The sequence below is a fragment of the Apus apus genome, chromosome 2 (genome assembly GCF_020740795.1).
Source record: "Apus apus isolate bApuApu2 chromosome 2, bApuApu2.pri.cur, whole genome shotgun sequence".
In the NCBI taxonomy this organism is placed as follows: Eukaryota; Metazoa; Chordata; class Aves; order Apodiformes; family Apodidae; genus Apus; species Apus apus.
This window is the reverse complement of record NC_067283.1, coordinates 65,962,669-65,986,857: the sequence shown is the minus strand read 5'-3', so window position 1 is coordinate 65,986,857 and position 24,189 is coordinate 65,962,669. Positions and strand designations below refer to the sequence as shown.

At 39.8% G+C, this 24,189-nt stretch overlaps 1 protein-coding gene across 3 annotated transcripts; it reads right to left on the bottom strand.

Annotated features, from left to right (window-relative positions):
• Positions 1–3,344: 3,344 nt before the first annotated feature.
• TBC1D7 (TBC1 domain family member 7) lies at positions 3,345–23,876 on the bottom strand. 3 transcript variants are annotated; one of them, XM_051611606.1, is made up of 9 exons: positions 23,747–23,876; positions 22,057–22,254; positions 21,487–21,608; positions 20,703–20,783; positions 16,061–16,248; positions 13,741–13,878; positions 11,835–11,980; positions 4,697–4,826; positions 3,345–3,879 (listed from the first exon to the last, which is right to left on the bottom strand). In XM_051611606.1, exons 3-9 carry the CDS (start codon positions 21,596–21,598, stop codon positions 3,793–3,795), a joined length of 882 nt encoding a protein of 293 aa, XP_051467566.1. In that variant the 5' UTR covers positions 21,599–21,608; positions 22,057–22,254; positions 23,747–23,876; the 3' UTR covers positions 3,345–3,792. The 3 variants fall into 3 exon arrangements, with proteins under 3 accessions (XP_051467566.1, XP_051467567.1, XP_051467568.1); XM_051611607.1 differs by having other exon boundaries at positions 22,057–22,249; XM_051611608.1 differs by lacking the exons at positions 22,057–22,254; positions 23,747–23,876 and having other exon boundaries at positions 21,492–21,585.
• Positions 23,877–24,189: the final 313 nt, after the last annotated feature.

Sequence of the window (24,189 nt, the reverse complement as noted above, 5' to 3'; positions counted from 1 at the left end):
CATGCACACATGCCTGAGAGTTGATCTTTCATCTGAAATAACCGCCAGTAGGACTCAACATTATTTTAGAGGGGAGGGTGCTGGGATGGGCACAGGGATGGAACAAAGAGGGAAACATGCTGAGCCCACTGGGCAAATCCCACAAAGGCACTGGGAGCCCCAGGCTGCCAGACACGAGCCTGGCAGAGCACCTGTGAAGCAGTGTGCAAGCACGCACACGGGCACGCAGAGAACCTGCCATGCAGGCACAGGCACACCTGCTGCTTGGCACTGCCTGGCTACCAGCTCAGTGCCCTCAGCTCAGTGCCCTCAGCACAGGTATGGGGTGAGGCTGCTCTGCCATCATCTTCCTCACTCCTGTTCCTCCCTCTCGCACCTTGGAACAAGGCTTCCAGGCAACCAAGTCTGAAACAACAGCGTGGCTGTGCCCTTGTCGCACAGCCCAGCTGCCCTACTCCTGAGCAGTGTGAGCTGAGACACCACCAGCAGCCGTTAAGCAGCTGTCAGGGCAAAAGGCATTTGGTGCAACACCATCCCTATGCCCACACCAGCAAGTCCTGCTTACAAATTGTACAAAACTGCCTACAAAATTATTTCCTGAATGGAAGAATGAACAAAGCTTGGCTTTTCAGTAAATTTGTCCTGTGTGGGTAGGAGCTCTGGTGTTCAGACATCATCTTCAACTGAAGTTGCCCCACATGTCCCATGGGGCAACAAAAGCTGATCTTCTGTCCACAGAAGCCTCCTATGAATTACTGTGTTTCAGCCACTTTTCTCTCCATACTCTCAGGTCTCTTTCTAAAGTTCAAATCCCTTATCATTTTGCAAGCATTATCCTCTGACATCTGCCATTACACTTCTTGTCTGGAGTTTCCAATACATCTGGATGTCAGCTGGAAAATAAATGGTGCGTACAACATGGGAGAGCACAGACATGTGGTACTGCTCTAAACCTCTCCAAAGAGAAAGCACTGCTTGAGGGGAGAACTGGACCAAATTAAGCTTATTTTTCTTGTTTGCAATGCCCATGAAGATACTTGGCAAGGGGGAGGCTTGAGCGGGAAGCTTTCACTCTCCAAAGTGAATGCTTCAGTGTTGTTTTTGTTGTCTTCAGGGGGGAGGAAAAAAAAAAAGCCTAAGTTAGCAAGATTCATACTTTCAGTCTTTTGAGAATTCAGTAAAATTTTCTGCATAAACTGCATCCCTCATAAATCCACAGTGAAAGTTTGGAAATTGATCCACTAGGATACACACAAATGTCTCTTCCCAGACCAGTGAAAGAAGCCTGGAGTAAAACCACTACTCTCTAGAGAACTCCTTTCCCCTTCAGAACAGCCCAGAACAAATAATGCATGCTGTTTAAAGAAACTCTCCTGTTCTTTCTTCGTACATGAAACTGAAAAAGCTGTACGTGAACTTCACTGAAGTGCAGCAGCATTTGACGATCCAACCCACATATCCTGAAAGGTTTAAGTAAAACGACTGTTGCTCATGTGGAAACATGAAGGTTTTACTAAGGGTGATGGAGCACTGGTGCTGGTAGTTGATAAAAGCAGTGGAGTCTCCTTCCTTGGAGACATTCAAAAGCTGTCTGGACAAATTAAAAAAAGGTTTGGCTTGAAAAGGGACACCTCCCACTAGACCAGGTTGCTCAAAGCCCCATCCAACCTGCCGTTGAACACTTCCAGAGAGGGAGCATGACAGCCTCCCTGGGCAACCTGTGCCAGTGTCTCACCACCCGCACACTAAAGAATTTTCTTCTAATGTTTAACCTAAATTTCCCCTCCTCCAGTTTTAATCCATTCCCCTTTGTCCTCTCACTACAAGCCCTTGTAAAAAGTCCCTCCCCAGCTTTTCTGTAGGCCCCCTTCAGGTACTGGAAGGCTGTAGTGATGGTCCTGGGTAACAGGCTCTAGGTGGCCCTGCTTAAGAAGGGCTGGACCAGATGACCTCCAGAGGTCCCTGACCACCTCAACCCTCTGTTCCGATGCTTCATGAAAGTACATCTCTGCCTCTCATCTGTGCAGCTCCAGGACCTGCCTCCTGATGGAGAAGGGCTTTTGTAAAATTAGAAACAAAACCAAGAAACAGGCTGGAGCCTTCAGCCACATACTGACGGGGGGAACACTCACTGCCAAGTCTGGAAGCAGTTAACACTAACTGACACTTCTAATCCTAATTCAGTGCATTTCTCTTCACAGAATACGAGTTATTGATTCCCTTTCAGGACTGGAACTGCTAAACACCTGCGTTGTCCTAAGTGCTTGTGTTTTTTAACTACCAAGGAATTTGCAGTGAAAAGGCCTCAATAATGCATATGCAACTTGAGGGTTTTGTGAATAAGCTGTGCAGCTTGGGGGAAAAACACTCAAATGGGTAATCTCTTAGATGGTACCCATATCCACTACTTGAAAAACTTGTGCATTCCACGTTACAAAATGCAGTCCTGTTATTCACAGAACGTATATGCTCTTCCCTATCCACGTTATCCTATCTGAACTAAATTAATTACACAGTAATGCAGATACAGCAATAGCTCTCAAAGCAGACACAAACATGCTTTTTCTGAACTGGGGGAGCTTGGGCATTTCAGGATCACTAACAGTAGCATCTCAGAATCCAGCATAGACCATTTACCCAGGTGTTTAGGTCTAACCTGAACTGAGTCCCCTGATTCCCTACCTAATGTGCAGGAAGGTAAATGTGAACTAGTTTCAAACAAGAGTAAAGTTCATAAAGCGTTTCAAGTCTGCACTACAATAAGTGCAAGCTAACCACACTCTTTCAAGTGCAATGAGCATACCCAGCACTTGGCATACTAAGCATCAACTTGAGTGGAGTAACAGCTAAGCAACACATTTTAATGTACAATTTTGTAGTCTACACGAGATGCAGAAATATAATTTTACACTTTTATACAAAAAATATTAGTTCCCCAGCAAATCTCTGTCTTGGGTTAATCAATGAATTAAATGTATTAAATATATTAAATGTATCAGGAATTACCAAATAAGAATCAAATTACAATAACTTTGAGACAAGCATTCAACAGAGTTATTGTTTATTACTGGCCTGTAATTCCAAAATATATGGACTCATCCCACTACTTTTCTCCAAACCTGGCCAAAGTTGCACTTCAGAATTGGACAGATCCATCTTTCTAGAGCATCTTCCATGAAGAACAAAGAAGGAGGTACAGCCACAGACGGCTGGCTGGCAGATAAAAAGAAAGCATTTTAAGACACTTCAGAAAAGTGTATCACCCCTCGTCACTGTGATGTCCTCTACCTCAATCTTGTGATGCCTTTTGCAGAAAATTTATGTATTAAGTATTAATAGAGTACTTTTATAGTTCTAGCAAAGGCATGTTTATTCACCAAAGAGTTACAGCAGACTAACATTTAGTAAATTCACCTTAAAAACACCTCCAAGTAATAACTAGTTATTTCAAGTATAAGCTGGCATGTAAAAACATTCTTAAATGACAAGTAAGTCTATTTACCTTGCTTCAAGAGTTAGATTTACCTCCCCAAAAGCCACAGAGCACACTGTGCCTTAAGAACACTGTAGCTGGATGGCCAAGAAACACAGGACATGATCACACTGCCACCAAGTATCTTCATTCCATCTGTATTTATTGAAAAAATATGTACATATTGATCACTATGATATTAGCTTCTTCAATAGCATCTTTACATCGAAGATGAAATGAAGACTAGGATGGGGGAAGAGTAGCAAAATGTCTTTTTAAATATCCTTTTTTCCCCAAGATGTCGTAAGTGAGGAAAGTTCTCATACTGAGTGTGCTGGAGTCCCACAGTGAGTGCGCCACAGATCAACAGCTTTGCTGACAATAGCATCAGTGTTATCTTGAGGAATCTACAACAGATCAGGGTGAGATACCTTGTCAGATTACTTCATTTGGGTTGTTTTTTTTCAAATAAAGATTTTCAATTTCCAATTCAGATTTTAACTCTTTATAAAAAATAAAACAAAACTAGAATCCCATCTCCCTGCACTACCACCCCCCCATCCCTCAGTCCTACACACACCATAGTAACTCTAGGTTTTAGAAAAAAAGCTTTTCTTTACAAAACGCTAAGATGACCCACCCAGGCATCTCACATTTCACACATCCCTAACCTGACATCAGGCAGAACTCATGCTGGCCATCCATGACCACAAACATATTGAATCTAACCAAGATTACATTGGGATCACACAACCCTGCTTTGATGCTCATGACTATTCATAGAAGTTCAGGGTAAGGTTCATGACTACATCCTTACATCAACAGAAAACATATCTTGAGTCCATAGATTCACACTCAGACAAGTTGCCAGAAATCAAGCCTCTTAAGGAGCTTCCAAAAATATTAACCTAATCTCATCTACACAGAAAAAAACTTTTTGTATCTACAAGAAATATTGTCAAAACTGTACAATCAGAGATAACACATGTATCCCAAAACCTAAAAATCTTTTTATGCTATGAAAAAAGCCTTACCCCCCCCGACAGAGAAAATGATTCCTCTCATCCCTGTGCATTCTGTCTCCACCTTGATACTATTACACCATTCTCAGTCAGTAATGTAACAGTCTCTTATGGTACGTCTGCCACAGGCAAATGACTTTAAGGCTGAAATACACTTTTTATAAACCATAAAATGCAATGCAAAGCACAACAGAGTACTTACATTTTCTAAAAACTGTGTGATCTTCTCTGCAGTATTCAGTGCTATTATCTTCATTTTAAAGGTTAATAATATCTCCAAAGCAACAAAAACAAGAATCTTGCAGGAGCCACTAATAACTTTGTCCCAAACTCTAAAAAAAAAAAAAAGTAATCGTTAAACATTATGGTAGTGCTTATGTGCTTATTTATCTGCTAGAACATTCTATGTACAATCCTATTTTTCCAGATTATTTTTCTGAATAACACGAATGTATTGAATTACTCCAGGCACGGTAAATAGAAGATATTTTATCAACTCCTAAATCTGTAGAGAGCAGAGTGACAGCAAGCAGCAATGTATTGATTGGTATGGTGTGTTCTTGTTTAGCAATGGAACTGTTTACAAGCTCCAATACGAAAATCAATCTTGTTTTAATAGCCTGAACTGTGACAACTACTCTCCACCATACAGTAAAGGTGAGACTTTTTCATAGGGCAAAAAAGGAAACAAACTTTATTAGTACTCATAATAAAGACAGTCACCAAACAGTTAAATAGCTGAAAATTCAAAAGGTTATAATACTGGACAACAACATCTCAAGAAGTTAAATATTCCAGGTGATTGCTGCATAAGATGCAAATATGATATATCAGCACAGTATAATCCACATTGTCCAAATTAGGCACAAGGAACAACTATTAAGTCTTTCAATCCATCCCACTGTGTACAGACTTAATCCTTCCAGAATTACCTAAGCTTTCTTACCACCTCTATGAAACTGTGCCTGCACCTCACAATTTTAAGAAAACTTGAGATGAAAGATTATCCAAAACCAGTGTGAAACCATCTGTCAGTTGGCAGCTTCTGTGGACTTGTATTATTTTTAGTTCTTGAATTTCAAGATCTTTGTCAGAAAGACTTTCTGAGGATTACTGCTCTTGCTACTTCTGGGCACTTGTTTAAACTGTCTCTGCTTCCATATAAAAACCTGAGGGACAAAGATCACATACTATCCTCTGTAATCTCTGAATACAGTAATACTTGAAAATATCTTCTGCAGCCCACCTATAAACTTGGATCTATGGCTATGCTTCTTCCAAAGACAACTCAATTTTTATATGACCTTCTCTCTCACCCTTCAGGCTGGAGTGCCAGGAGAACACAGCACAGGCGGAACATGAACTTTGACAGCTGAATTGAAGAGCAGGTATCACACCTTTAAACAAGGAGTTGAGAACTGAGAGTCCAAGAAAGAACCATGAGAATGACTGGAGCAAGTATCCTCTGAGGAATGGATGAGAGCTGGGGCTGTTCAGCCTGGAGAAGTGAAGGCTTTTTGGGGAAATCTCATCAATGTCTATAAATACCTGAAGGAAGGGTGCAAAGAAGATGGAGCCAGGCTCTTTTCAGTGCTTGCCAGAGGCAGGATGAGAGGCAGCAGGCACAAACTGAACTACAGGAGGTTCCCTCTGATCAGCAGGAAACACTTTTTCACTGTGCAAGTGAATGAGAACTAGCACAGGTTGCCTAGAGAGGTGGTGGAGCCTCCCTCCTTGGAGACATTCGGAAGCTATCTGAGATCACACTCCTGTTCCACACTGTACATATAGGCCACCTTTCTTTATTTCTAACACATTTTCCTTCCCAAATGTATCTGATTATAATCCAAGAGCAACTCCTCATGGGCATCGTAATTGTAATTATGAATGACAATACAGAGAGTAGCAGACCTCAAAAACAGGAAAGAATTTTTAAAGTTCATATTAAAGCTCCTGTTAATTTGAATAAAACTTACTAATACTAATATAAAATACCCAGTATTTCATTATTTTGCTTCAAGTCTCCTGACTTTAGTCTCCATAATTACATTACAGTAGGTTACATTTCATGCTCAGAAAACACTCTAATGTTTTCCTGCATTATTTAGTCTGGTTCCAGGACAAGTGTTTTAATAATAGCAAAACAGATGCAGTATCTAAATCACCAGTGTCTAACAAATTTTGGAGGAGGGTGCATAACAAAGTGAATGAGATGTCAGCATTAACCAGCTGTGTCTGCTGAGGTGTTTTTCCTCTTAACATTTCCAGCTACGTTACTCTCAATGCAACTCCACCAGTGACAGCAGTAAGGGAATTACTATGTGACATTGTGATAAACAGTCCAGCAGTCAGCACCTTGTCTACACCAGTCGAGCCAGGAATAGTAACATAAACCATGTCAGAAAATTGTTCACTTAGAACGGAAGAAGCCAACAGCAGTTTCAAGGAAACCTGTATTTGATGATCCTAACCTAATATAGCACCCTTTTACACATTGTATCTCTAGTGATGATAATGTAAGTATTCTGCTTTCACTTTTTAAGTAAGAGCAAACACTTCAGATCAAGTAGACAATCAGAAATGCAACTCTTACCCATTTTTTTATGCTTGTAGAGATGGGAAAATTCTAACAGAGATGTCATGCAATGTGCCTGTAAGCCCTACTCAGGAATGCTCAGGATGCAACTATCACCCTCTGTGAAACAGAACAGTATTCAATTAACCACAGGAGCACTATTGTAGGTATTTCTTGAACTGTGAAATAGTAGTAACAACCACAAGGGAAAATACAAAGAAACAGGAAGCTGTGAAGGTAAAGAGCATGCCAAGGATTATACAAATGAAGCCATTTACTTTTCACTGAGCTTTTTCTATAGACAAAATACAACTTACTCTGTATGTGTGTGAAGGCATGGCATTCTCGAGGCAGTTTCTCAGGCTCCTCAACCATGACAGTGCACTAGTATACAAGAAGCATCACAGCCTTGCTGATTTCTCTTTTTTCTGAAATACTATCATTAATCTCACAGTTTTTCCCCTGAGGCTGCAGCATAAGCACACTCAATCTTATTCCCTGGTTCTGGTTCTCCAGTCATCCAGGCCAGAGACATTTAAAGAGAACTAATGCCTGACCACCTCTCTGCATGCGCTTCTAGGTGTCCTTCCAATGCTAACTGGACATGATGAGGCTCCCACAAACCCCATCCTGATACCATGTCATGATCTTGAGCCCATCAGTTTCCAGAGTTGGGAAGCAGCTCAATTACTTAAACAAAGGCAAATTGACTTAAGCTTCGCTGTAGTAGTAGCTCACATGCACGTTCTTATGCCCTCCCACTACATAGTCAATGTAAGGTATTTTTCATATTTCTGTTTTCTCTGCTAGCAAATAACTTATATTTTTGCAATTAGATGTGATTTATGTAGGGCATGGAGATCACAGATGTGATAGAAGATATGCATCAATACATGAGGAAGTGCCAGTTTGAAAGGCAGTCAGGAGAACTACCAAACACTTTGCCACAAACAAGCTACCAGAGGCTAATAACCTAACACCACCCCATCAGCTATTGCAGTCATGCTAATGCCAAGTCTTCAGTGCACAATACAAACAATGTTAGTCAGGGGTATGATACGTGATTGGCAACATGAGGCCATAAAAAATGCCAGGCTTATTCACAATTACATTTGCAAAGCTGGATTACTTCTGTTGTAGTTGGATCATCTGGGGTGACAGCACAGGAATAAACTGGCAGCCAAAGTACCATTTTGCCTGTAGAGCTGAAACCACAGATGGGACACCAAGATTTTAACTGCAGGACTCTCCAGCCGAGGGCCCACATGGCACCATTGGGAAGCTCCCCATGTATGGAGTTTACTGAACAGATGACCAGACAATGCTGTTGCAGAAATCAAGCAAATAGGGCAATGGTGAGTTTAAAAAATAAAGGTGCGATCCAATTCTCTCCCTGTTTCAGAAGCAAGCTGTTCTGTCCCTCTCAAACCTGTGGTACAGGCTGGTTCATGTTCCAGGAAGCTCCCTGTCAATGTTCCAGGTGGGATACAGAGCCACTGAAATGGCCCATCTACCCCTCTCTTCTACCATTGTGGCACCTTTAAGAAGTCTGTTAAGAAGCTTGTTCCATAATATTTCAAGTGGATTAGAGCAAGCAAAGACACTGCATAAGCTCAAAGGAAAAGTTTCTACATGAAACTCATCTATATAAATTTCCCAAGCCCATTTAAATTAAACTGATGCATAAATGTTAAGATTATATAACTTGGAGAAATCTGCTATAAAACAGTATTTATACTGAATGACAAAGACTGTCAGGAGTAAAGCTGATATTATGCAACTTCATCTCACCGTTATTGGATAAAATTTTTGCATAGCATAAACAAATTTTGTACACTTCAGAGAAAAAAACATAAAATTTAGATTTAGGTGCCCAGCAGAGAAGAGTATAATTTATAGAAAGCAAGCAACCTCTCTAAGAAATACAGTACTAAATCATAAGTTAAATTAAATCATAAAAGACAGAGCTCAGATCATCTCTCACTTGACAAAAAAATAAGTAAAACTCACAGGAGAACTGGAGACTTGTTTTCAATGCTCAGCAGTTCTTACACTGCCATTTGGATACATTTCAGATAAGCATTAGGGCTTCTAGATTCTAATCCAAACTAAAACTCCAAGCATTTATTAAGTTTATATGTCACATGCAACCCATGAAGTATGTTACTTCCTTAGCAAATGAGCCCATTATGATTACAACTGAATAATTCAGAAACCTAAATTGGCAAAAAAAAAGTGCACTTCTATCATGTTCCCACAAGAACTGTTGGAAAACTGCTGTGACATCATAAGTACTAACACTGGCATTTCTTTTTACTGCAAAGTGATAAAAAAGCCAATATTGCAACCTTTTACATGAAGAAAAAAAAAAAGTTTTTGAAAAATATCAAATAATCAAAACACTCTATTTCAGTAAGGTAAAACAGCATATGAGAATGCTAACCAGTACAGTAACTAGATAAAATATTTTACATAAATGAACTGATTTTGAAATGGCAGAAGTTTGAAACCAAAGATTTTGACAAGATGAAATACAAAAATCAAAATACTTCATCTAGATTTTTTCCTTTTCCACTACCAAGATAACACAGCTCCATAAAATGCTCGATTTTCAACAGATATCTAAAAAACATCTGAATCTTCCAATAGCAAAACAGCTCTGATGCAAAATCCTCTTTCAGATCTAGTTGTCAGCCATAAGGCCTTGTAGCAAGGTCATCAATCACATAAGCTCTAAATAAAAATATCTCCTAGGGGACATGCAAGGAAGCTCCTGATGCAGTAGTCAGCAAAGACTACTTCAGATCACACGAGACTACAGAAAAAAGTCCTGAAGAGACTGGCAAGTCCCAGGTAAAGCAGTCACTTCTAATAACAAACTGCGTTAAGTTTCACACAGAGAAAGCAAAATGAAACAAGGTTAATCATGATCTGCTGAAAGTAACCCACAAATGCAAATGTAAAACACAGATGCAGGCAAACCAGATGTATCTAATTGCTTTTAAGAACGTAATAAACATTATATACATGCTTACATTATTTCTGTAGCTGTAAAAAGTAGTAAAAGCTTTTAACTACTACGTCACATGGAACCACCACTTCACAGAGATTACAATTTGGGAGCCTTATGGGTGGCTTGATGAGAAGAACTTGCCATGTTAACAACTACCATGCTGCACACTGAGTAACACTTAAAGGTCTACCACCAAATCCTTCAGGTTTTGTTCAAAAAATGTTTTCTCAGACATATTCCTTGGCAGCAGTAAAACACACACAATCACACTGTACTACAAGACTGGAGAGCATGATTTCTAATCTTACAGCTTGTTTCCTAAACCCCCCTTATTTTCATAAGGGCAAATAAAACATTTTTTAAAAGGGCTGTTCCCCACTTCATCAAATGTTAAGTCCCAAATAAGCAAGCAAGACTGCATTCACTATTCAGATTCTGACCATCTTTACTACCATTAAGCATGAGGGACCTTAACAGGCTTTAGAGGTGGGCCCATGCCAACTTTATTAAGTTCAATAAGGCCAAATGCAAGGTCCTGCATCTGGTTTGGGGCAATCCGAAGCACAATTACAGCTTGGGCAGAGAATGGATTGAGAACAGACCAGAGGAAAAGGACTGGAGGGTCTTGGTTGCTGAGAAGCTCCATACAAGAGGGCAATGTGTGCTTGCAGCCCAGAAATCCAACCATGTCCTGGGCTGCATCAAAACAACTGTGGCCAGGAGGTCGAGGGAGGTGATTCTGCCCCTCTGCTCCACTTTCATGAGACCTCACCTGGAGTATTGTGTCCAGTTCTGGAGCCCTCAACACAGAAAGGACATGGAGCTCTTGGAGCCAGTCCAGAGGAGGGCCACGAAGACGACCAGAGGGCTGGAACACCTTTCCTATCAGGACAAGCTGAGAGAGTTGGGCTGTTCAGTCTGGAGAAGAGAAGGCTCCAAGGAGACCTTATACTGGCCCTCCAGTACCTGAAGCAGCTACAGGAAAGCTGGGGAGGGACTAGGTTCCTACACTAGTCACTGAAATCCTGGAGGTGCTGAAGTAAAATTTCTCCTGAACCTTGTTACTTCTTGAAGTTTCAAGGTGGCTGAAAACAAAATCATTGTTTTATCTGTGTCATCAGCTAGTAGCAACTCTTATTAAATGCAGAAAGGATACACAGAGAAGAACCTAGCTTGGATTTTCCACTTTTCATGAGTTCTCAGACATCAGAATTGGAGAAATCATAAAAGCTTCATTTCATGCCATGCACAATAATTTTCCCCTTTTAAAAGCTGGACAGCCTATTTCCAGCTGTTGAATCCTGATATAAAGCACTGTTTCATTAACTTTGTAATACTCAACCTGCCCTAGTACTTTTAAAAATAAACTTTTCCAAATTTTTTTTTCATCTAATGCTAAGACAATATTATAACCACTACTTAAGCTAGAATTTCGGTTAAAAAACCTTAAAACTGACCACTCTTCAGATATCTATCACTAAGAGGGGATGTGGAGTTTTAATTTCTAGGAAGCATTAAGTATCAGTCACCATATTCAATGCCATCGTGCTTTTATTTCAATGTAAGAAATGATCACACAGATTACCTTGCATCAGTAACAAGTGGAATCAAATCCAATTTTATAATTTCCAAGTCAACAAGTTAACTCCATAATCTTACCAATGAAGTAAGGAGAGCTCTTTGCCTGTTAGTAATGACAAAAAGCTAAAATTACTATGTAATTACAAACAGAAAAGAAAAAATAGCACTTGCCTCTGTAAACTAGACTCAGGTAAACAGCCTGCAAAACACTTTTTAAACCAAAGATCATAGGGGAGTTTGCTCATTGCAGCACATGCTTTCAGATGCATCAGCAGTCTGTTATCTTCAATGTTCAAATACTGCTCCAGAAATTTTGGCTGAGAAAGGAATTGGAAAATTTTAGACAACTCTCATCAGAGTATCCTCCATTGTTAACACACACCGTAAGACAAAAAGAGTCTTAAAACTAAAAAAAATAAAGAAAATAGCACATTAAACCAACAAACTTGCATTATGTATTTTAACTAAAAACATACTGTTCCAAAATACAAATGTTGCTGATTTTTGCAAGTAGCTAATTAAGTACTTTAATAAACAAACAACTCCAGGTTTCTTAAATTGCTGACCACTAGTAGAACTTCCAAAATACACAGTACTCCCTAATGAAAGGAGGTGCTTAAGAGCTTCAGGCAATGTAGAGATTAAACCAGCACTAATTACTTCACTGCTACCATAATAAGTAAAATTGAGTTTCAATCACCTCAAACCTAATCACGTCAGCACACGTGAAAAAAAAAAAAAATCTACACACAGTGCAGCAAAGCCCTGATAATCAATTCTGACCGTAATCCCTGTGCAATATATTAAAAGCCGAACACTGATTTTTTGTTTGAAAGTCCAAAGTATTTAGCAAAGCAAACAGGACAGCATTAGACAGAGCCGAAAAATTAATTCATAATTCTCATTTTGGTTAAATTCTAATATAACACAATATATGTTTCCATAAATTCAGGAGTGTCTTTCTAGTTTTTATTAGGTAAATGATAGGTAACAACATCATAATTAGGTAAACAGGTAACAACTTCAGCTGTCAAAAGACAAAAACCACTTTCCAACAGCTGGAGTCTCGGTACAATGTTCATATTAAAACATAAACTCGTGAGGGAGACACTTGGCACTTCTTATGTGCATGTGAGCACAAACTTTCTTTAAAAATGCTCCTCTATCCTTCAAAAAGAATTACAGAACCTGGTATAATTTCAGGTATCACTTCCAGCAATAGGAGGTAGGCTTAAAATATATTTCTTAGTTCCAAAAGAATAACAAAGGATGAGGGCAATTTTCTGCAAGAAATTTTCATTCAGTGATTGCCAGTTAACAGGTACTAGGATACTTACATCTCAGTCGGTATTACTAACTAAAAGGTTTTTTATCTGTTAAGACTATTTGAAGAATTGCAAAAGCATTTTTAATAACAAAGCAAATTTATTGTTCTTCACAATAAAAGTTTAATGTTATAAACCTGTGATACAGAAGTTCAAAATTAATGTTCTATGAAAGCATTTAAATGTTCAGTGCCAAAAGAACTCTGTTCCATTTTTTACTGTCTCTTAACCTGCAATGTAATGCTTTTCTGAAGACTAAGTACCCTGCTCCATTTATAAAGCAAAGCAATCGTGCTTTGTCTGTTATTCAATAAGAAGCATATGGATGCCAGAGATGCAGCCTAGAATGTAGCAAACCTCCATCAGGATCTTCTTGACTTTGTGACATGTTCAATTGTTTACAATAAAGAAAATTCTTAAGTGACCGATTTGTGAGAAATACCATTCAACTAGATACAATGTAAGCTCTAGCTAACCTGCAAAGAACATAAGATGTAATTGAAGACTACCATGTAGCAAACAAAAACAATTTCTAATGTTACAATAGACAAAATGCCCTACAGGCTGGTACAATCACAGTACAAAAGCACTCTTCCTGTTTTCTCAAAACAGTTGCTGGAACAGATTCCAAGGGCATCACCTCTGATGCTCCAGTTGTCTCCATATATTAATGCTTTCCATTACTTCCTCCTCCCTCCTTCATAGCTCTCCTCACAAAAAAAGGAAAAAAGAAAAAAGTATTTTTTCCTTACCAATTGTTGTAATGAATCTTTGTGCTTGCTGTTCAGCTGATTCACAAAGCAGCTGACAAGCCAATAGCATTCTATAGGATCCTCCACCATTTCCTCCATTGCTTTAGCAATAGCAAGAAACACTTCATCTTCAGGCTCCTGGAAAACAAAGCCAGAAAAGTTAACTACAAAGAAATACTGGATTATCTGATTTATATTATTATTATATTCCTTTTCCCTGCTATTGGGGAAAACAAACTGGAATCAACATACAGAAAGAGCTGTTCTGATATTCATAAGTGAAACACTGTGCAGCAGCTGCATTATAGCGACAGATACCTGTTAGAATAGAAAAAATAAGACTTGTCTTGCTTTTAAAATCAAAACATAAATCAGGAGTTTGGAACAACTCTGATTCACAGTTCTCAAAAGAGACAGTATCACATCCTAACAAGGCAGCAATAATCCTACTTCTATGCTCCCATATTTATACTGCATAGCAGCAGAATTTTTCACCATATTCCTTGCCAAGGGCCAAACAGGTCCCTCAAACACCTTTGTCATGGATGTTGCAGTTACTAAAAGAAAAAAAAAAAAAAAAAGAAAATGCAGACATGAGCTCTGTGTCTACCTTCAATATACAGAAAATCTTTTGAGATAAACATCTTCCTAGAGACAAGTATCTTTCCCAGGTGATGAGTACCTTATTTCCCAGCAACACATTAAGCATGTAATGGGCACACCACCATCTTTTCTCCAGAGGATAGAGCTTCTTAACAGAAGTACAGGCATGCCTAAACCACAGTTAATGGTATGACTGCACATGCTGTAGATGGAGATAAGCCAACTCTAAACCAACTAGATCTCATACCAACAGGCAACTCAGGAAGTCTTTAATCAGGGAAGATGCACAAGGAAAGGCTCTAGATTTGCCCCGTTTCTTGCAATCTTCCTTATGCAGGCAGTACTGACTACATTAGGAGGCAGGGTAACAACCCAGGTATGTATCCACAGCCTGATCTACTCTAACCATCAGAAGCAGTAAGCTACAGTATCATAGTCTGCTAAATGACTCAAATATTTCAAAATATTTAGACCAATCCAACACCATCTTTATACTCCCACTGCCTCCAGAACAGAATATGTACATTACTATCATGCAATAACCTTGTATAAGATTCAGGGGACAGTGACTGCATTGAAAACAGGCTGGCAGATAAAGAGAGCAAATGCTTCCCACAGCAAAACAAACATAAGTTACAGGACTAGTAACTGTGGATCTGCTAAACACCATGACTATTCAACCCCAGCACACTACTGCTATTAGAGCAGCTAATGCCCTGAGATGCACTGACAAAGCACTTGCTCAGAAAGCAATACTGCTCTAGAAGGAATGAATTCTCAGCCCACTAGGTGATATGCCAAGAAATTTAAATCAAGAAAATTATTACTCTATAGGAAACTTGCAGGGAAGGATGGCCACGTTCCTAGGCAATGAATGGCAAAGGCACAAAAACACTCTCCCTCTCTGACAAGAGAATGCTCTATACTATTGTCCAGTCCAAAAATATTGTATTTTCCATGTCAGTTTTAACTCTTTTTTAAATGATTTTTAATTTTTTTTTTAAGTTCTGATGTCAAATTTCATTATTACATATGAAAAATAACAAAGTAAGCAGGTTTAGACTGAACACGCCTAAATTAAATACAGGATAAAAACCACTTCAGAATGTCCCATGGCTCCTTCCATCACCTTCTCTTTCATGGAGCTTTATACGTAAGATCCACACATTGTTTCTATCATTAGACTCTAGACTTGCCATCAAAACAGACTTGTTTACCACAGAGTACAGGCGTTACCTGACAGAAGCCTGGATCAGTTCAGACTAACAGAAAAAGGAGGTCAGTACATTAAAGTCTAGATCTAAAAACAAATACTTTAACTATATGATGCAATTTGCAATAAATTGCTGCTTATACTGGCTCTGAATTATCCCTGTTCCAGAACATTTAAGAAACTATGAGCTCTAATATGATTATGTCATTTGATTTCAGCGCTACAAAGAATCTCAAGTGTACTAGAGTACAAAACGCCTGAAGCCTAGCAGACAACGTACAGAAAAGAGACTTTAAGGTATAAAATCTTACATAAGTACTTATGGGAAGACAAAGAGAAAAGCACTGAAATGTCTTATTTTATACTAGTACTTATTTTTCATTCACCTTACTTCATCTGTCTACACACATTTGTGGGGCTACTTGCAGTTCAGTTTCTCACAGGTTTACAGTCCCAAGTTAAATAAAATACTATATTTAAAAGACTGTTAAAATGACAACTGACCAATGGAAAAGCAGAGTTTCGAGGCAACTTTCCTGATTCCAGTTGATGTATACGGAGGAAAACATCTACCTGTGGAGTAGAATCATTAATAAAACGAATTACACGAAGAGCATGGTGTATATCCCAGTACTGCTCCTGCCGGAACTTCATCACCAAAGCATGGGATTCATGGTGAGGAGGAATAATTCCTAGGAAAAATAAAAAATAAAAATAACAGAAAAGAAAGATCAGCAACTGTAAAGAGGAAAAGCAGCAGCCAAGCTCTCTTCCCAACAGATTCACCTTAATTCAATTCCTACAGAAAAGCAGGATCTGGCACTGCAGTTTGCTTATAAACCTGGTCAAATAACACAAGCAGAAAAACCCACAAAAGTGGAAGTCAGTGCACCAGAAAAGTGCTTTAGCATTAGATCTATTAAAAATAAAATAAAATTAGATGTTAACTCAGTATAGGAAAAATCTACTCTTGGACTATTGTTTCTCAAGCTCCTCTACATGCAAATGAATGCTCTTTTGTATGCCACATAATGATGCTGATAAGAAATGTCATTGTTGGGATAAATGGAAAATAATTTAATAGGTGCACTCTCCCATTCCAATAAGCTTTAATTTTAAATTGTGAATCTTACTTGTTTACTCCTATTCATAGTTTTTAATACAGCACTAGTTGCATATTTATACCCAGCTTCCATTTACTTTGAAAAGAAAGTGGATGCAGAATGATTTTTGCATACATCAGCTGTTCATGTTCTCAAATTCTACACTTTGTCTGAGATGGCCAGAGAATATATACATGCAATTAACTAATGCAAAGATACTGTACATTCCAGTAATATTTAATTTACGGTTAGATCTCTGCCAGAAAATTCTTTACTCACTGTATTATAGAAATTAATCTTCTCTAAAATAACATTCAGAAGCAAAATCAATCACATAGGTTGAATTAGTTACAGATTAAAACTGAAGAATACCACACAAATACTTTGAAAAGTGGCATTTTTACTTTCTTAGCACAACACAAATATTTTTCTAGTTTCCTAGGAGGAAAAATAAAAAAGGAAAAAAAAAAATCTAAGTAGAGAGGCAGAGAAAAATAAACTTTTTACAATCTCCAAACATGATGCTCAAGGTTTCACTCCCCTTTTCCTTCCCCTCACTCGAGACTCAATCTTGCCATGAACTGATGTTCACAACAAAACTGTCACAGGCTTCAACTTACATACAGCAAAGCAAAAATTGGCCACTTCCATATCACTAGTTGAGCAGAACCTTCTTCATTGTAGAAACCCATGAGAACAAACTATTCTTTAAAAAATCAGTTCAGAAACAGGCTACCTGCTGCTTTTTAAAGAAAAAAAAATATTCCTGCCAACTGTTAAACCATGAAATGGCTGAGTTTTAGTAACAAGCACAACAGGCAGAAAATTATATTTTATTTTCCAACTGCAAACCTGTCTGCATTTCAAAAAGCTGGGACAGAGCAAGACTTTTTTCACATTATGCAGAAACAGAGTCAACATCATGATTTTGTATGTACATACTGCCAGCTGCCTTCCTCAAACACAGAAGACTACCGTAGGCAGACAGAAAAGAAGTTTAAACAGAGGGATTTCTAGAAACCATCATGAGTCATACCTGAACTGGAAGTTAACAGAGACATTGCTGACAATGTGTAACCTGTGACAGCAAGGAGCCTTAGCACATGCCTAAGATGATTTTTCTGACAGGACAGAAGCTCTTCTGTGAAACTATTAACATTATTTAGAGGAGATATAAGACCTCCCATCAGAAATGGACTGGGCTGTTGTTCCAATCATTTAGGGAGAGAGATTTTGCATTGCCATTCTGAGTACCAGCCTTTCTAACATGTGCTAACACCTGAGATGCAGCAGAAGAAAAGTCCTTGTACCTCTCTTCACCCAGGGAGTATACAGAATGACAGAATACATGGCTCAAATTAATCATTCTGGGTTTAAAATACAAAATCCTTTCTAAAAATTATGTAATTTTTCCATACAATTAACTCTGGTGTTTTGTTATCATATGATCAACCTATTTTAAACGGTCACACATACCTCATTGGCTCTGCAGTGAGCTAGAAAAGTTTGACAAAGACTGTATCTTGCTATTATGATTCTGGCTGAAAGATCACAAAATAGTTTGGGTTGGAAGGGACCTTAAAGATCATCTAGTTCCAACCCCCCTGCATGGGCAGGGACACCTCCCACTAGACCAGGTTGCTCACAGCCCCATCCAACCTGGCCTTGAACATTTCCAGGGAGGGGGCATCCACTACTTCCTTGGGCAACCTGTGCCAGTGTCTCACCACCCTCACAGGAAAGAATTTCTTCCTAATGTCTAACCTAAATCCAACCTCTTCCAGTTTAAAGCCGTTCTCCCTTGCCCTGTCACTACATGACCTTGTTAAAGGACCCTCCTCGGCTTTCCTGTAGGCTCTTCAAGTATTGGAAAGCCACTATAAAGTCCTCCCGGAGCCTTCTCTTCTCCAGGCTGAAAAGCCACAACTCTCTCAGCCTGTCTCCATAGCAGAGGTGCTCCATCCCTCTGATCATCTTTGTGCCTCTTCTCTGGATTGGCCTCAAGAGCTCCATGTCCTTCCTTCCTGTGTTGGGTGCTCCAGAGCTGGACAGAGTACTCCAGGTGGTCTTGTACTAAGTCACTTATCCAAACCTCCTACACTATATTTCTTAATAATTATATTCTAAAGGATGCTGACCACTTCACCAGGACCCAGGGTTCAATAATCTTTTTCATCCTAAAATTAGTACTCTAACAGCAGGAGCTTTTACCAAGCAGGGTTACTCTGTTAGTTCAATGAGCAATGCCAAGAACTTCAAGTTTTATAATTAGATCTTGCACGTTCTGTGCACCGTTCATTTACAAACTCTTCAAAAAAAAAAAGAAAAAAAAAAAAAAGAAAAAAAAAAGAAAAAAAGAGAAAAAGGCTTACAAATACAAAAAATCAGGAATATGAAGCCACCATTTTTTTGTAGAAAACTGGAAGGAAAAAAAATAAGAAGAAAAAAATTAAAAGGCTGTTTAAAACTCAACTATAACTTTCTAATATGTTATTCCAAACTTCAGACACTGTAGTGCAATATGGAGAAGAAGGGAAACAAAAGACATTTACTTGAACACTGCTCAATACCGTATCACAGAATTGTTCTGATTGGAAAAGACCTTTAAGATCATTGAGTCCCACCATAACCTAGCTCCACCAACCATTAACCTAACTCTACCAATTCCAGTGCTTAAAATATGCTCCTAAGCACCACATCTATAGGTCTTCTAAACACCACTAGGGATGGAGATTCAGCCACCTCCTTGGGCAGCCTATTCCACTTCTAGATTACCCTTTTACCCTTTTGGTGAAGAAGTTTCTCCTAATAGCTTATCTAAAACTCCCTTGACGTGACTTGAGCCCATTTCCAGCCTAAGATAAACATCCTAAAACAGAAAAACTGTTTTGTAAAATGATCAGTCTGACACAGGAGTCAGCAGTCTTCCTGACTCTCCATCACATGCCAAAATCTTCATAGAAGAGATATATATGTGATCTGTATCATGTATTTTGGACAGCCAAAAGACAAAGAAGCAGGATAGCAAAAGACAGCAGCTTCCAAGCTTCAGACTGGCACTACTGGTCTCTGATGAAACAACATTTCAGGTATCAGCACCCTTCCTGCCCTGGTAATACAAGACTAAGCACGGCAGCCACACTCAAGCTCTTCAAAAGCGGCACACTGCTCCACCACCAGCAGTGTGGTAAACCACATTTCTCTTCCAGACATTCAGTCAGATGATGCACCTTCACACTTTATCTGGCAGTGTTTCTTCTCTACACACACCAACCCTAAGGGAAACTCTCCAGATACCTTGTAAGGGTCAGAACTTGTAAGGGTCCTTCCACAACTCCTTCCATTTCCAAGTGACATGACCTCATATCTAGCAAACGCAACACACTTCACCAGTTACTGCAAAGTCATGAGTACTTTTGAATTAGAATCTGGCTAATGCACTTCAAGGAAAACAGAATTTATTTATGGGGCTTTTTATACTTTCTGGGGATTACCATAGTTTGTCTCTGGCCTTTTAAGTTCTTCAATGGCAAATACCATTTACAGCCAGGAGCAAAACCAGAGGAAACCAAGATTTTATAAAACACAATGCTTCTCTTTAGAATAAATATCCATTGCACACCTTGTCCACTTTTTTTTTTTAAGTTTAATCACAGCTTTACTTCAACTTAATTGCCTGTCATTTTAGGCACAGAACTGAGTATCTTATCAGGTATCAATAACTTATTATAAACCATCTTTCAAAACCATTTTATAAATTTAGTTGGATAGTGTTACAAAGCTCAATATAGAAATACACTCTACTAGGCACACTTCAGCCAAAGTTCTCAACAACTATGCATGGAATATTGTTTTATAATTGTCACTGTACACTCTAGGTGGATACAAAAACACGCTAAATATGTATCAGCAGGCAAAGTAGTACAGAATAATCCGTGTAATTAACTCTCATAAGAAAAAAAAAAACCCACAAAAAAACCCACAAAAATACACCTTCCTAAATAGTCATTTCTACAAAGGATCATAGATGTTATGTTTTATACCTAGGAGCACCTTCCACACCAGTATACGATACATGGATGGGAGAGGAAACCTTTGACTAAATGTGCAAAGCTTCTCAATATCTGTAGAGAAACAAAAAGAGAAGGGAAAAAAAACACAGTAAATTTACATATACTTATAAATAGGTTTGAGCCTCTAATCTAAGTATGACAAATCCTTAGCTGGAGATCAAAACTCTCACTTTCAACATATTATCAGCAAATGCTTTCATCACTCCAGAACATGCCCTATAAACTGCAACCATTTTGAAAAAACACATATTCATTCTCTTGATTTCCAAGAAAACTACCCTAGGTCTCAGCAGAAGTAAACGGTACCATTTTTATAGACATTTTGTAAAAACAATTAAGAGATTTGTTAAAGGGACAACATTGATCTTCTGTTCTGCTAGAGATGTGACACTCCTCAGGGACCACCCGCAGTTACAAAATCTTCATTGTTTTGAGGTTAAATTGAATTAACAGCATGATATGATATATTTTCAGATGAAAATTGTTTTCATTAAAAAAACTTTAAACTTCTTGGGTATAGAGAATGAGAGAAGAAAGAAAATAAACAACCGAGCAGACATATCTTCAACAGTTTTTAAAAATCAGATTTTAAAATCTTTGAAACTCAAAGGACTGCTTGTAATAACTGAAAGATCAGTGGTAAAAAATGCAAAAAAATACATGAGTACTAAGCAAAGCAGCTAAACATTCTCTGTAATTCCCTCCCCAGCCCCAAATCACTGAAGTAATAGAGAAAACAGTGAAATCAACTTGCCCAACCGGTCATCTTTTAACAGAATTTCCAGTGACTTCTTCTCTTCAACTCCACGAAACCCCACTTTTTCATAATACACTGAGCGAAAGTTTCTCTGAGAGTCGTCAGCCATGACTGATTCCCTTTGGAGAAACAGAAATTCCCCTTAAGTGTTACAATAATACATTCCTGTTGCATCGAAGTAAAATACTATTACAGACTGATAAAAGTTGACTGCTTATGTCTCTATAGTATCAAAAAACCCAACAGAATATCAGCATTTTCCAAGGTTTTTTTTCAGACAATGACAAAAATAACTGGATCCAAACAAGGTCTAAAGATGCTCAATTTCCAAACAAAATAAAGGGATTTTAAATTTTTTTTTTAATTTTTTATTCCTGTGGTATACTACAGGACTTTTCAAAAAGTTTTAAAAACAGAAGCTGGAGATACATTTCAGTCTTTTACGTGACATGACATACTTCAAAACCAATATAAAAAATACAAGTAAGAGTCTGACAAAATTTTGGCTACAGAAACTCAAGTACAACTGTTACCCCAGAAAGTAAAATCATCAGGATTCATACTCACCAGACAAGGTAATCAGTAGCAAAGTCAAGCCAGTGGTGGCCTCGGCAGCACAGACGTGACAGGAAAAAATAAGGCTAGGTATGTAGGTTTGTTCTTCAGTTGCAGATTCAAATTAAATGTTCACACGGTTGCCATGTGCGGTATCAGCCACAGATCTGAACTTGCTATACCAGTGCTAAAAAATGTCCCGTATCTATACTGAGAAAAATGGTAAATTTCAGTGAGTACTTTGTATCAGAACAAATGTAATTGATATTTCAATTCAGTTCAGCCTTCTAAGTATCAATTCCCTCTCTTTTGGAGGCTTGCAAATACACGAAAGTTCTGTTTTGTAACCAAAAGAATTAAAAAGAAACAGCTTTTAAACCTAGTGAAAGCAGCAAAATTTGGATTAAAATAATTTGAATAAGAAGCAATGGATGAATTATGCACTGAAAATCTTTTTCAGTTATTTTTTTCTTCTCCTTGCTGAACCAAAGCACACAGCAGCAGCAAAGCAGATATTTATAAATGTGTATTTGCAGATATAAAAAAAGGTCACGATTTTGCAAACAACGGCAATATTTAAATGTGTACATCCACTAGGCCTATTTGTGTTTAAAGTCGATTTTTAGCACTCTGCGTGATCAGGGCCAAGATCAGCCAGTAAAATATAAAGCAGCAAAGGACTGAGTTAGTACTTTCTCAGCTCGGTCAACTACTATCTCAAAACCAGAGAAAAAAATATTCATAAAATATTTATATTATATATAAATATTTATAAAATATTTGTATTACTCGCAAGAGCATGATATTTATGTATTCTGCATTTAAGGGTGCAGTGATCAGAGTGTTTACGATTTAAAATGCAACCATATCTAAAAGCAGGCTTATGATGATAGAGACATTCAACTGTATCTAAAACACCTGAATTTTTTGAAACCCGAATGTAACATGTGCTATTTAGAAAACATTTAGCCCGGGCCATTTGTGGAAGGCTGACAGTGGAGTCACAGCACAGGAACAGTTCGTATCATTTGAAAATTAACAGCGTTATCTACGAGAAAGGCACGCTATTTTAACAATTTTTAACTATCACTCTACCCGCAGTATTTTTTATTTACTCATGGGAATAAGCGAGGAGCATTGCTTCCTCCCTCTGGATTAAGCTGCATTTTCACGTTAGGGAAATAACCAATGTTCCAACCTTTACCCGTATTATCCATAAACCGGAAAAAGCAAGGGGGGAAAACAAACCCTTAGCCAGGCGTTTGGAAGCGCTCCGGATAAAAAAAAAACAGAGGGCAATTAACTCCTCCTGCCTTCCAAGCCCAACGCCGTTTCGGCCCGCACGGGGGCCTTCCCGCCGTCCCGCCCTTCGGGGCTGCAACACGGCTCTTTTGTCACATTCCCGAAGGAAAAGCCGGACACGGCTGGTCACAGGGATCACCGACGGGATCACCGACGGGACCACCCACCCCCCGGCACCCGGGCCGCTGACGGCCACCCCCTCTCCCCACAGCCCCCTCCCACGGGCGAGGCAGGGAGAGGGGGACACCCCCTCACCCACCAGCCCCCCCCCCCGCACCCTCCTGCCCGCCCACACACCACGCGCTGGGGGGGAGGGGGGGGGGCGGGCCAGGCTGGGCGGGGGGGGGGGGCTTGCGGAGGGACAGCGGGGCTGGGGGGGGGGGGGAGTCGGGTCACCTACCAAGCCCGGGACAGAGCCGCGCCGGGAGACAAGGCGGGGGGCAGAGGGGGCGGGTGCCACGCCCGGCGCCCCCCGCCAGCACCGGGACCTCCCCCTCCCCCCCCCACGCCCCAGCCCGGCAGACGGCGGCGGCGGCGGCGGCGGCGGCCTCGGCGCGCGGGCTCGGGCGCATGCGCAGGGCCCGCCCCGCCCGGGCGGCGGCGACAGCGGCGCGGGGGGGGCGGGGTCCCAGCAACGGTCGGGTCCCAGCAACGGCCGGGTCCCCCGCGCCCGCGCCCAGGGGCGGGTCGGGTCGGGTCGGGTCGGGGGGCGGCTGGGGTTCGGCGGGAGGTGGGCAGCTCCCCGGTGACAGCACAGGGGGCGGGGGGGGCTTTACTGGCCCGGAATCGCCTTCAGGCGGGTGGGTGTGTTTTCCAGAGCCGAGACGGGGCTCGCTCTCGCGC

Coding starts and splice junctions, on each gene's coding strand:
- TBC1D7 (XM_051611606.1), bottom strand. CDS start 21,598: ATGGCTGACGACTCTCAGAGAAACTTTCGCTCAGTGTATTATGAAAAA. Junction 11,981..13,740: donor AAGATTCATTACAACAATTG/GTAAGGAAAAAA, acceptor TTCCTTTCTCAG/CCAAAATTTCTGGAGCAGTA. Junction 4,827..11,834: donor CCTGAGTCTAGTTTACAGAG/GCAAGTGCTATT, acceptor TTTTTTTTTTAG/AGTTTGGGACAAAGTTATTA.